The 12,463-nt window shown below is 44.9% G+C and overlaps 1 protein-coding gene across 1 annotated transcript in view; it reads right to left on the reverse strand.

Moving 5' to 3' along the window:
• Positions 1-907: 907 nt before the first annotated feature.
• The window catches only part of LOC143216774 (uncharacterized), a 101,820-nt gene continuing 90,264 nt past the window's right edge, over positions 908-12,463 (reverse strand). The window contains exons 4-6 of the mRNA XM_076440157.1: positions 4,513-4,697; positions 3,948-4,079; positions 908-3,864 (exon numbers count right to left, since the gene is read on the reverse strand). Coding sequence (XP_076296272.1) covers positions 3,720-3,864; positions 3,948-4,079; positions 4,513-4,697 — 462 coding nt within the window. The 3' untranslated portion in view covers positions 908-3,719. The remainder of the gene's footprint in view (positions 3,865-3,947; positions 4,080-4,512; positions 4,698-12,463) is intronic.

Raw genomic sequence — 12,463 nt, forward strand, 5'->3', positions numbered from 1 at the left:
AGCATTAGAAATTCTAAACAACCTCTGTAAGTCATTTTTAGAATGTATTACGGTCTCTACGTAAACTGCGTGTACCTAGATAATACGAGATAATAGTATCAGATACTATCTGATACATAGTATAATAGTATCTCGTCGGTGTCGGTGAAAATCGCTCGCAAAGGACCGCAAAGACCATGGGTTCGTTGCAATCAAGACGGTCAAACTGAAAGTACGTTTATTTCGTTGTCTCCGAGCCATCGTGTCAACCCCGTAGTTCGTGACCGAGACGTAGAAAATACACGACGCAAAGCAGGAACTGTTACAAGGTGAGTCCCGTTTCCGTGTGTTTCGTCATTCGATGGAAATCATAATTATTTACCTTAATTTTTTAAAAATTAATTATGTATTCAAGCGAGTTATTTGTTTTTCTATTGATTTAGATTTATTCTCGAATCGTGTTACCCTCTTGCGATAATTTAATCTTGTATTGTAACATTCAATTGCATTTGAATTCGCGTCGTGTGATAGAAATCAAGTATGTTTAATTTCCGTTCTGATTAAAAAATTATGCGTGGTTTAGAGTTGGCCAATTTCAAATGTTCTTGCCGGGTAAGAGTGCCCGCCATGTTTGAATATAATCACTAGAGCTCGGGAATTTCTATCTATCAAACGCGCATTTGAACTTGAACCACTGACCGCTGAGGATTGTGAAGCGTAGATTTTTGGCATTTTTTCGCCAAAATCTACAGGATTACATAAGAAAGAGGCAACAATATCTGGTTTTTAGAGGTAAAGTTTAACCTTATCTAATCAACGCTTTTTAGTCTGGATCAGAACCAGATACCTTGCGACGCGGAATAAGTTGCACTGGTTCAAAGAAAAACCAGCTGCCGCTCCCAGGGGTCTTTACGAACACCAGGTCAACTACAATCGAATCGTGATTTATTTAAATAATAATAAGAAAATACACAATTGTGATTTTATTGAAACGATAATCATGAATTTCTTTATACAATTTTACTGCATGGTTTGCTGGCTACGTACTATTATGTATATTGTCTACTGTCGGTAGCGAGTACAACAGCAAGCTTGAATATCGAGTTAGATGCGTGTTCAACATTCACAACAATTGATACGGTTCAAATAAGTCGTGTGCACACGCATCTTGTACGATCTTGTCTTCACGATCTCGTTCCAAAATCGGTGGAATTCGATCATCGGACGACAAAGCGTGACACGACGTTCTCCATCGGCTTATAAATGCTGGATCGGTTACCGGTTTTCGCGATCGAGTAATACATACGTACATATATATTATAGTAATGCATATAAAAGCGTACAAAACACGTTTTTTTTTTTAGTTGGATCGGAGAAGGATTCAGGGGAGGGGGAGGGTGAGGGGATGGTCGCGCGACACGAAATACTCGAGACTCCGATGAGAGTCGCACAGGCTTATTTTCGTTTTCTTCTTCTGCTTCCACATCCCTCGCTCGCGCGCTTTCTCGTATACTTAAATAGCTTCTTCGAATGTCCGTCGTTTCGTGGTCTGTACAGGTTTGGGGTTCGATGATCCTCTCGCGCTACGCTTATCGATAAATTAAGCGCGATCTATCTTTTAGGGACTGACGAAGAGCCGCGATCTCAAGATTCATTCATCGTTTCTTAACACGGTCAACCTGTGGCCCAGTTTGTAATTCTTTTCTAAATGTTACTCAATGTGAATGCCATTCGTAACGACGAGATTTTTATTTCCATTAGAAAGCGACCAAATCGTAGGGGACCGTTTTACCATTATAAAACGACGTGGAAGAGTTATTTTAGGTCGAAAAGTGGGCCCAATAGAATTAATAGGACTTTTCGGGATCGTTGGATTCTTATCGGATAATCGAGAATTTTTATATCATAAAAATGAGTCTTATAGATCGAATGGGGGGCCATTGAAGAATTTTTTTAAGAAATTCAAATTATGTGAACTTATTTAGTAACAGGTTGAATGTGTTAATTAAGGCCAAGGGCCACGATCGTTTGCTAATCCATCGAAACGGTCCGGTCTCCCCGAAACGCGGCGAGCATCTCGACTACAATTAACTAGTTTCGCGGATACACAACGTAAACGTGTTACAATATCCTTCTTATATACCAGGGATTCTGAGCTTACACCTACATGGCAATCGGTTTTTCTCTTCTCGCTGTACACGATCGAACACGGACCATTCGATCGCGATCTACACCGTACACAGAGAGAACTTCCTCCGCAAGAATCGCAATATGTAAGATTGTAGAGAAAAACATTTTCAAATCGGCACGTCGAGGGACCTATTTAATAACGCCGCAAATCTCTCATCGCGGTTCTCTCACTTTGGTATACGACCCTCGACGTCCCTTCTCGCGAAATCCAAAGGGCTGGCCCTTCTCTCGCCGATGACTTCAATAATGCTCCCTTCAAAATCGTATTCCATAAAATAATAGAATTCTCGAACTCGCGTAGACAGACTCCAGAATGTGTAATTAAAAGTGAGTGTGGATTAAGAATTACTTACTAAAGTATATTCCAGGAGAGACAGACTCTCTCGTGGGATAGACTTTAGTAGACAGCGGATCTTTATGCAAAGTAAAAATGTTCTACCTGAATTGCAACAAACAAGTTTTCTTTCTGAATGCGTTTGATACGTTGAAAATAACATAACAGTATTTTTAAATTGTTCCAATGTTTTTGCTGTTTCGAACGGCGCCTATACTCATTTTTAAACGCATCAAATCCGCTGTCTGATTATTAGGCAATTTTGGAAACATCAATTTTATTGTACGGTGTTCGGAGGCGAATTAATAAGCAAGCATTATCGCAGTCTGTTGCAACGGAGACTCTGCTCGCGCACTCTGCTCTGCGAAAGCAGCTTTCCACAGCCAAAATTCAATTTCTAAAATACCGTGTAAGTTTCGAAATCGAAGATTCACTGATGTTATGCATTTTAAATTGCAACTAACGATGATCGAATATGAGACAGACACTAAGACGAATAAACATTACATTTCTATATCCTGCAGTTATAATTTCGCTGGAGAGGAAGATCCACACGAAAGCGTAACTTTCGGTCAGGGACTGCAGCTTCGCAGACTGCATAATTTTGCATAGTGCATCGCGCGGTCATTCGCGCAACGAAGCCTCGGGCGACACGCCGTGGGAGTTCAATATTTGCGATTCGCAGTCTGTCGCCGGTCTCTTATCGTACGATCGACGTCGACAACAATAGTATATAAAAAAAGAAAACAAAGAAACGACAACGAAGAAAGAGAGAGAGAGGGGGAGAGTACAGTCGTCGATGGCCGACGCAGCTCAAAGCAGGAAGGATTGTTTCCCTATACTTAACCAGAGTCGCCAGACGAGGGGAGGGAGCACGAATTCAGGGGAAAAAAGTTTCCCTCTCTCGCGTCACGTGATCGGGCCGCGCGGAAGCGGGGGGGATCAGCGTCGTGGAAGGGGAAGCGGGGACACAAGTCTTAATCTGGCGACTCTGTACTTAACTGCCCCGAGAGGTATGCACATATGTATAACGAGTCTCCCAGGTAGAAAAGAAAACAGTAGAAGGCACTCGGAAAGAAAATGGCACCGTCGATTAATCGTCGCGCGATCCTCGCGCTCTTGTCCTACAGCTTTTCTCTCTCGTGTATCTCTTTCGTCTATCTCTTCTCACTGGCACACGATCTTTGATCCCTTTGATTCTTCTCGCACAGCGCGTTTAACTTCTGTAGCGGTGGCTCAGGTTCGTCCGGAAGTTGACGATCGCGTCGAACTTGTCCTTCTTCCTCGGACATTTCCCCTGGCGACGCATGTAGTCGCCGAACTCGCAGCTTGGCATCGCGCATTCCTCGTTTTGGATGCACCTGCAATCCAAAAATGTCAGATATCAAGTTCGGATAATACGGAGAAAATTGGAAATCGAGACACGAAAGATTTTTCTACTCACAATCGATCGGCCAAGGAGAAGTAGCCCTTCCCTCGCCTGATCTTGACGCAGTTCTGATGGGTCTCGTAGCAGTTGCAATGGCACTCGCCCTCCGTCGTGATCCTGGGCGTGAACTCCGAGGGACAGCGGCACCTGGTCGATTTCGAATTATAAATTATTCTGGCACGGTTCGATTTGTGCATAAATTCGTTCGGTGCCTTCATCCTCTTTCTAACACCAAAGTTACTGCTTTTTATCAATTTTTTGGAACATATTTTTGGAGGTAATTCTTCTCGTTCGAATGCTACAGCTGTTTAATTTAAACAGGGGGTTGAACTTTACATGATAGTGACATGGAAGTAGCTTGATAGTAATTTGAATAATCGCATGACAATGATTGAAACTAATTACAAAATATAAGAACAGTTTAACATTTGTTAAAAATATTTTTCCTCGATGAAAATGCTGACTGCAGAAATGCGAGGTGCAACAGAAACGAGAATGTGTTCGAAGGAGGCACCGGATTCATTTGCACAGCGAATGCAGGAACAAAGGGCCTCTCGAAGAGGGAGTCGAAGGGACTCACGGCTTTCTGGGTTGTGCCCTTCTCATGTTCTGAGGTTGGGGGGATGGCTGATAGTGCCTGTAGACTCTCTGTTCGGGTGGTTTCTCGTTGGTCGTGTCGTACTCGGTCCTCTCTTTGCACTCGCATTCCGTGTGGTTGTAGAAGGACAGCTTTTCCACCACGCTGGCGCCGCCCACGCTCGTCGTCTGTAACAAACGGAGATATCGTTATTCCACTCCACGTTAATCCTAACCCCGCGAGGGGGTTGTATCTCTCGGGATAATCGCGTAAACCGCGCGGGACGGAATAGAATCGACCCGATCGGCCCCGCGCATCGCTTCGCTTTTAATTGAGCTCAATTAACCTCGGCCCGCTCCACCGTGCCCGAGCTTGCACGCTCGTAAGAGGGTTAGCCGTATCGTCGGGCCACACTTTACCAACTCCAATCGACACTAATTATCCTCGCTTGCTATTTTTACGCCGCCGATTTCTAGACTCGCGTGCGGGCTTGCTCTTCGGGGCAAACGGTTGCCCCTTCGCGAACGTCTGGTAGACATCTATTATTATAGCAAGATGCAAGATTTAAGAATAAAAAATTTTTACCAACATTTCGGTGATTTATCTGCATCGACGTGCCCACGACACTTTCCTGGTTAGAACGAGTCCAAACACGACACCATTCGGAGCTCATTTACCTGTTCCATCCACGATATAGTGGAGCCTCGATTATCCGAACGATTCAGGTAACGGTAGTTCGAATAAACAAATGTGCTACGAATGACGTCGTGTTTGGACTCATTTTAATCGGGAGAACGTCAGGAATACATTGATGGAAGTATTTTGATTTTCAGTCGTGGATCATATAGATCCCTAGAAACGAACAAAAGTAAATTGTATGCACGAATGTCCAAACAATGCGGTCGGAGACAGCGATCGATCTCAATTTTTTGCGCGTTCAGACTCGGCGTGGATTGATGGCGACCTTTGATCGCGATCTACGAAGGAGCGTCTCGATCACCGCGCCTACTCGCGGAATCCCATGGTGTCGATGGAGACCGATCTACGCCCTTGGACCCAGGATCACGGCATTTCGTTCCGCCAGGTCCATTGTCGACGATCTCTCGATCCTAGGCCACGGCCTACTTCACGCGATCAATTACGAGCCGTTTATCGATCGGCGATACTTGCGAGCAATTAAAATGGGAGCGATCGGGTACAGTGTACGTACTCTCGGTGAAGTCCAGGTGCTTCGAATAGTTGAATCAGTATGCCACACGGGCTGGAACACGTTTCTTCCGTGATTAACGAGCTTTCTATCTCCGTATCGACTATCCTCGATCCCTGGATCGCTCGCGAATTGAAATGCACCGTTTATCAACCGTCTAGCGAATTCCGCGCGCGTCTAGATAGTGGGTTCCAGCAATTAGTGCTAACTAAATGCCGCGTTACCCACGTAGCCGCTTTCAAATCGCTTCCACATGCGTTATGTGTCTCGAGCGATGAGCCCGAACCTGAGCAAACACGGAAAAACTCGCGTCGTAAAAATGATTCCGGTTGGCACGCTGTTTATTCTAGAATCAATTGCTATTTTTATCAAAAACAATTCCGGTTGGCTCAGTGTTTGTTTTAGAACGGACTGCTATTTTTATCGCCCAATAAAACGTAAGCTTTATTGATTTATGTCAATCGCTTCCTGTTTGCTTGTCTACAGCTCTCCACACGAAGCTATTCATTAAATTGTTCTCTATTTGGTCTACGCCGCTCACTCGCATAAATAACAGTACACTGTTGATTAAGAGCTGTCCGACGGTTTCAGGATTTTTCCACCAGTTTGCCCAATTATTCAGCGAAATTAGGGACACGGTGCTGGAATTAGCAAATTGCTGTCAACCATTCGCGAAAGGGTCACTTACGGAGCACAATGTTCTCGGAACGCGTGATTTACTATGCCAGCGATTAGCACACGCAACACGGATGAGACACTGAGGACCCATTTCTTCCAAAAAATGGTACGAATTCTCAAACCTCCGTGGAAACGTTGAAAAATTTTTCTCGGGAATGAATCTTCCACAGATTTGAAGATCGAAGTCTCCTCTTTACAACGAGATCTTAAAAATTGATGTACGATTTTTTTAGCAACTTTCCAGCGACGTACACCATGATTGTTCTACACCTCCAAACTTAGTCCTCGTTTTTATTTAATAAAACCGTGAAAAAAGATCGTACATCAATTTCTGAGGTCTCGTTGGGAAGGGGAGACTTCAATCTTCAAATCTGTGGACGATTTTACAGAGCTTTGAAGCTTCCCCTTCCACGACGCTCCCCCACACTTCCGCCCGGTCACGTGACTAATCGAGGCAGAGTGGGGGTAAGTTTTACTCTGGGTCGAATCGGTGGATCCTACGGGAACGAATCGATTATCTCCCGAAGGACACTCCTAACCACGGTGGAACAATAAAGAACCGGCCAGGACAAATTGCCGCGAAGAGTAGCTCTGGTCTCCGCGGGTTTTTGCCCGCTGACAAAGCGCGCAAAGATCTCGCCGGATCTTTGTAATACGAACTACGCTCGCGGGCTGTCTTCTTCTTGCTGCGGCATACTCCGTCAAGACGGTGCACGCCAGGATTGAGATTCGCGATCGTCCCTGACGAATAGCCTGGTCGAGAGATCGTGGTCATAAATTTGCCGGCACAGTGGCGTACCGCGTGCCCCTCGAGAAATCCTGAACACGTCAAATCTCGTTGTGAACGTTACACGTCCCACGAGTCCAGTGCGTAAACATAAACAACGCTTGACTGAGAGTTCAAGTTACATTTCTTCGATAGTCAGCGAAGCACACAGGTGTTTTGTTTATCTACGTAATTATATACGTGTTTTGTTTATCTACGTAAGGGACCCCGTCCGCCGCCATTGTCGCGCGGCCCGATCTCTCCCGGTTGAACCACCCATGGCGGGCTGCTCGGTGGTTTCTTGCGACGTGCACATCCGTTCTGGACTTTTGCATATTTTTTGCGCGCTCGACTCGCGAAAAATCGAGCGTGAATAATGCAGTTCCGGTGCGGCGTGCGTTCCGCCTTCGCAAACTGCGCTCGAAGCTGCACTCGGGGTGGGCAGCGGTTCCGATCCACGCCCATGCTGCGCTCTCTCGATATCTCGATCACTAAACTGTCCATTTTCTCTCGAATCTTGTGTACAAGGTGTAGAGAAATATCTTGGCTGCCGTAGGCGTATTCTTCAAAATTGTCTTTGACCTCCTTGAACTTTTCTTTCATTGTATTCTACGGTTTTAACAAGTGTCGAAGGAACCAGCCAAGATCAACGACATTTACAGAATTCCAAATGGACGAACAAGGAGTCGATCAAGGAAGAGGAACAAGTAGGAACCGCAGATCCCCAGACGGATCTTGGAATTTCCCGTCTGGCTGGATCTTGCTGCGATCCCGGCCGGGGATCGAGCAGCTGACCGGCCGGCTCTCATTAACATTCACCGTATCTCGCTCGGGGCAACTGCTCGTGAATGAAACGCAACGAGCAGGCACGAAATCGCGCGCACACGAGCCTCGAGATCGGTGAACCGTGAATCGGATTCGTACTCTTCCTCGGAGTCGCCGGATTGAGACTTGTCCTCCCTACACTACCGTTCCCCCACGCTTCCGCCCGGTCACGTGACTGATCCGGTACCGGCAGAGAGGGGGTAACTGTATTTCCCCTCAATTGGTGACTCTGGGTGTACCATGGTGAGACGACAAGAAGGTCTCTGGCAGGAATGCGGTGATGTAGGCAAGAATGCGTGGCCGATTGGTTAGTTTAGAAGGAGCGCGCATTTTTGACTAGAGCGAATTGAAATAATGAATCGAATACGATAGACCCCTCTTGCCTCTGTGCCGTCCCGGGGCTCATCTTTTCATCTCGCCACGGTATGTTTTCACGACAGCGACAGGTTGTCGCGTGAAATTTCACGCGACTGCCTCCGGACGCTCATTAACCCGCTCGTAACAGCGTGTAATATAATTTCAAACGATCCTCGACATCACCGAACAGGACGCCGTAGGTTTCGTGAGGGATCACGTAATTTATTCGCGAAACCTTCGGAAGATGTAATCTTATCCAGTCTTGTGTGACTTACCACGCAGCGTCCAGTTACCGCTTGCTCGTTGCAACTAGTATTACTTCTCGGTAAGAGACTATAGCCGCGCGATAAGATACGGTTAAACGGTCGGGACGAGCACCGATCTCTCAGAGCTCTGATCAACGAAAGTGCCGTGTAACGCGAATTACGCCGAGAAAACGGGCCCCGGAAACCTCTCAGCACCTCGTCAGAATCAATATTACTGCTATCGAGCGCGATTACGGCCGGCCGTTCCCGATCGATTGCTCTTTTTGCACGCGTGAGATACCGGGCCGAACCGGTACACCAGCTGAACCGATATACACCAGTGGTTCGTACGAGCATCCTGGTACAACTGTGAATTATTAGCAATTCTGACTGCGTTTTGATGTTTCCCATCCTTGTAAAATGAAAAGGAACATTTCGAGAACATTGATCAGCTGATAATCTTTATGCAAAATCAACATTTATTCCTCTATTCATTCATTTCCTCTTTTAATTATTTTTTAAAGCGGAAACTAGTTCGCTGAAATCCAGAAATCTTTTTAACCCCCCTCTGCTAGTACAGGATCAGTCACGTGACGTTCTGACGCACGCACGACGGAACGCGTCACGTGACCGGCCGGAGTGGGAGGCAAGTCTTAATCTGGCGACACTCTGTACACCGTTCTACACCGTGTTTTTCACCGGTCCGGCGTTTTTACCCCACCGACTTTCGTAATAGACACTCGTGCCAAGCGGATTAGCATAAGACCGCTCGACGCCGCGATTTATTTGCTGCTCGTGCCACGTCCGCCGTGCCGTGAGCCAATCCGAGTTCCACGAACACTGAATTGGAAAACCCGCGCTACCCTAACACGAGTATTCTCGTCCCGAACATGCTCGACGGGAGATTCGAACGTTTCCGCGAGACCGTACCGCGAACTGCAAATTTCCTGTGGATTTGTGGAGCTCAATTCTGAAAATGTTCGCGGTACAGAGAAGCTGAAGAGATCTTCCTCGTTGATCGTTTCAGTATACCTTCTCTTATTTTAATTTTTTCATTTCATCTGCGCAATCAGTCTGTGTAGTTCATCTCTGTGGAGATTGGCTAGCTGGAAATTTGCAGCTAATTATTTAACATTGGATTATAGTGTGAGATTTTAAGTTGCATATATTTTTAGAAGTAGATCTTCATTTATTTTTATTTTAATTTTGATCATTGTGTGGACATGTCAGTCTCCGAAAGATATTTTTTCCTAGGAAATAGCGAACTTGTACGAGGTCACGCTAATTTCGCCTGTTCGCCTATGATAGTTAAGAAAGATATTTACAAGCTATAAGGTTGACAGTGCAGGCCGCAGTCCGGCAGCAACAATACAATGTTCCGCGGTAGCTTCCGCAAGGAGAAGTTTACGGGTAATATCTCACGGCGGAGCGACGTTTATCTCCCGCGAGATTTCCCTGTACAAGAGCACACAGGGCCCGTTTCATGGGAAACTCGTGATGTCCGATGCAAAAAGTAATTACTCCCCCTGTGGAATGTAAAGTACCGCGCGGCGGTAGGATATTTCAATACGAGCACGGGATAAAGAGGCGAACAGATCTCGCGCATTCTCGTCGTTGGCAGTCGTGAACTGGGAACCACGCTGTCAATGAGGAATCTCGATGGCAGCGAGCCGTCGATTAACCTCCTGCTCTCGAAATGGAAAGTCAAGGTATTAGCGGAATTCTGGAGCGCCTTTGTGCTACCACTTCCGCCGATTTTTTCGATAATTATGCCAATAATCCTTGTAATACCTTTTTGTTATCGTTGGAAGGCGCGGAATCTACCCTTAACACTAAACCTACCGAGCTTTAAAAGTAGCCGGTTCATGTTGCGTTGTAAAAATAACAAGATTAAATTTGTTTGAACTTTGTGCGGTTTATATTATAATATCTGAGCTATTAAATATATATTCATTTAATCATTTACCATGGAAGCATCTTTATAATTTCAATAATTGAACAATAAAAAGTCTGGAACCGGTGGTGGTAGGTTTAGTGTTAAAGTAAGTAAGGGAGAATATTTTTTGTTCGTTGTTTTTATTCAGGGGTTTGAAACAACCCTTAACCCTTAGTCTTTAGGGTCGGAAAAAATTAATTCGACCTCTGGGAAAATGTTGGCAATGATTAGCTCAAGTAGTCCTTGCAATTCCATTATTTTTTATTGGTCTTTGTTTTGCTGTAAAAGAGGGAAATAACTTCCAGAATATTTGATGGAATATTTCGTAAAATATCAAAGCTAGAAAAATAATTGAAATGACAAAGAGTTTGAATTAGAAGATAGTAATCGAATGGAGTGTTAATTTTCTTGACTTTCTCCATTTTCTCGAAGAACGCGATGAATTTCCTTTCTTGCAAAATTCCGTCAGCTCGCAGGAAACTCCCGACGATAAGTCAGCCCTAATCAGCACGGAAGGAAATCGTAAATCGTCGAGTAGGTAATTGTCCTACTTCGATATCTGTCGAAATGTTGCAATTTTTACAACCACAGCTGCAACTGTCCTCTTTTCTGTCGATTTCTTATGATCATTCCCTCGCTGCAACTTTAATATCTAGTTTCCGGGTCAGGTTTCGACGCAACCTCTGTCCTCGACGTCCAATTATCGTGCAACAAAAAGCTTCGATGAAAATAATAACCAGTCCTCATTTTGCTCGTTGGTTCGTTATTAAACCACGGGGAAAAACCGATCGATTGTCTCTTGTAATTTCTCCGCGTACATCTTGCCCGACCACCGGCGCGGATTCGATGTTCCGTGTAGGTATTCGCGTGGCTTGTAATTTACCGTCGGATTGTTGCCAGTGGCTCTCATTGTCAGTGCTATCGAAAGATAATATCAAAAGAAAAATTCCTCGGCACCTACCCCAAAAAGAATTCCCTGAATAAACTCATTGGTCGTTTGCAAACTGCTGGAGCTACATAGAAATCTGTCCTTAAAAATTTTAATATATTGAAAATAACTTATTAATACTTTCAGTCCTCCTACTGTGACAAATCACACCTGTTCATTTTTATGACAAGTGCACAAAATCAGTCAAATCCTCAATTTTATTAAAATTAAGAAGAAAATATTTTCATTAGAACTCATTGAATAATAAATTTCTTTCATCATCACAGGCTATTATAAAAATTATAAAGAATCTAAATAAATTAAATCTTAAGACAGTCTTCGACCCATCCCCCCTTCCTCGCGAGCAATAAACGTCGCGGATCGACAGCCGCGCATTCTCGCAGATATTCTATTCGCGACTAAATTTGCCGCGCGACGAGCGACGTTGTCCTCCGTCGAACGTTTTATGAATAAACCATAATGAACGCGTCCCCGCGAACGGACAAGCACCGGGAATCATCGGACAACTGGAATCACCGAGTCCCTCCGATTATTTCCAATGATTTACCGCGTAGTCGATCGACCGTCATCAATAGACCGCTCATCTTTATGCAAACTCAATTTTTATGAGCTGCACAATTGCTGCAAACCTTACTCCCTCTCTCAGTACTGAAGTAGTCACATTGACCATCTCCATCTCCTAGGACGACGTAGTGCTCCCCATTAATTTTTATTTACGTTTTTGTTGGCATCGACGAAGTTCCAGTTCAAGCAACAAATTCCCAAGTGGCTCCTGATTCTTGCAACAATTTTTACTTTGCATTAATATCCTACATGTCATAGAGAAACAGATAAAACCCCTGCAGAGTTAGGCCAAAGTAGATAGAAGACGATGAGCGAGGAATTAGCAGGTCCCCAGCTGAGTTAGCTCACCGATTGCGCAAGTCTCGTAGCAAGCACACATTGTCGACCCCATTGAGGTCCTAGCTATCAACCTGTGGCACTCTCTAGA

This window comes from Lasioglossum baleicum, chromosome 16 (assembly GCF_051020765.1).
Source record: "Lasioglossum baleicum chromosome 16, iyLasBale1, whole genome shotgun sequence".
NCBI lineage: Eukaryota > Metazoa > Arthropoda > Insecta > Hymenoptera > Halictidae > Lasioglossum > Lasioglossum baleicum.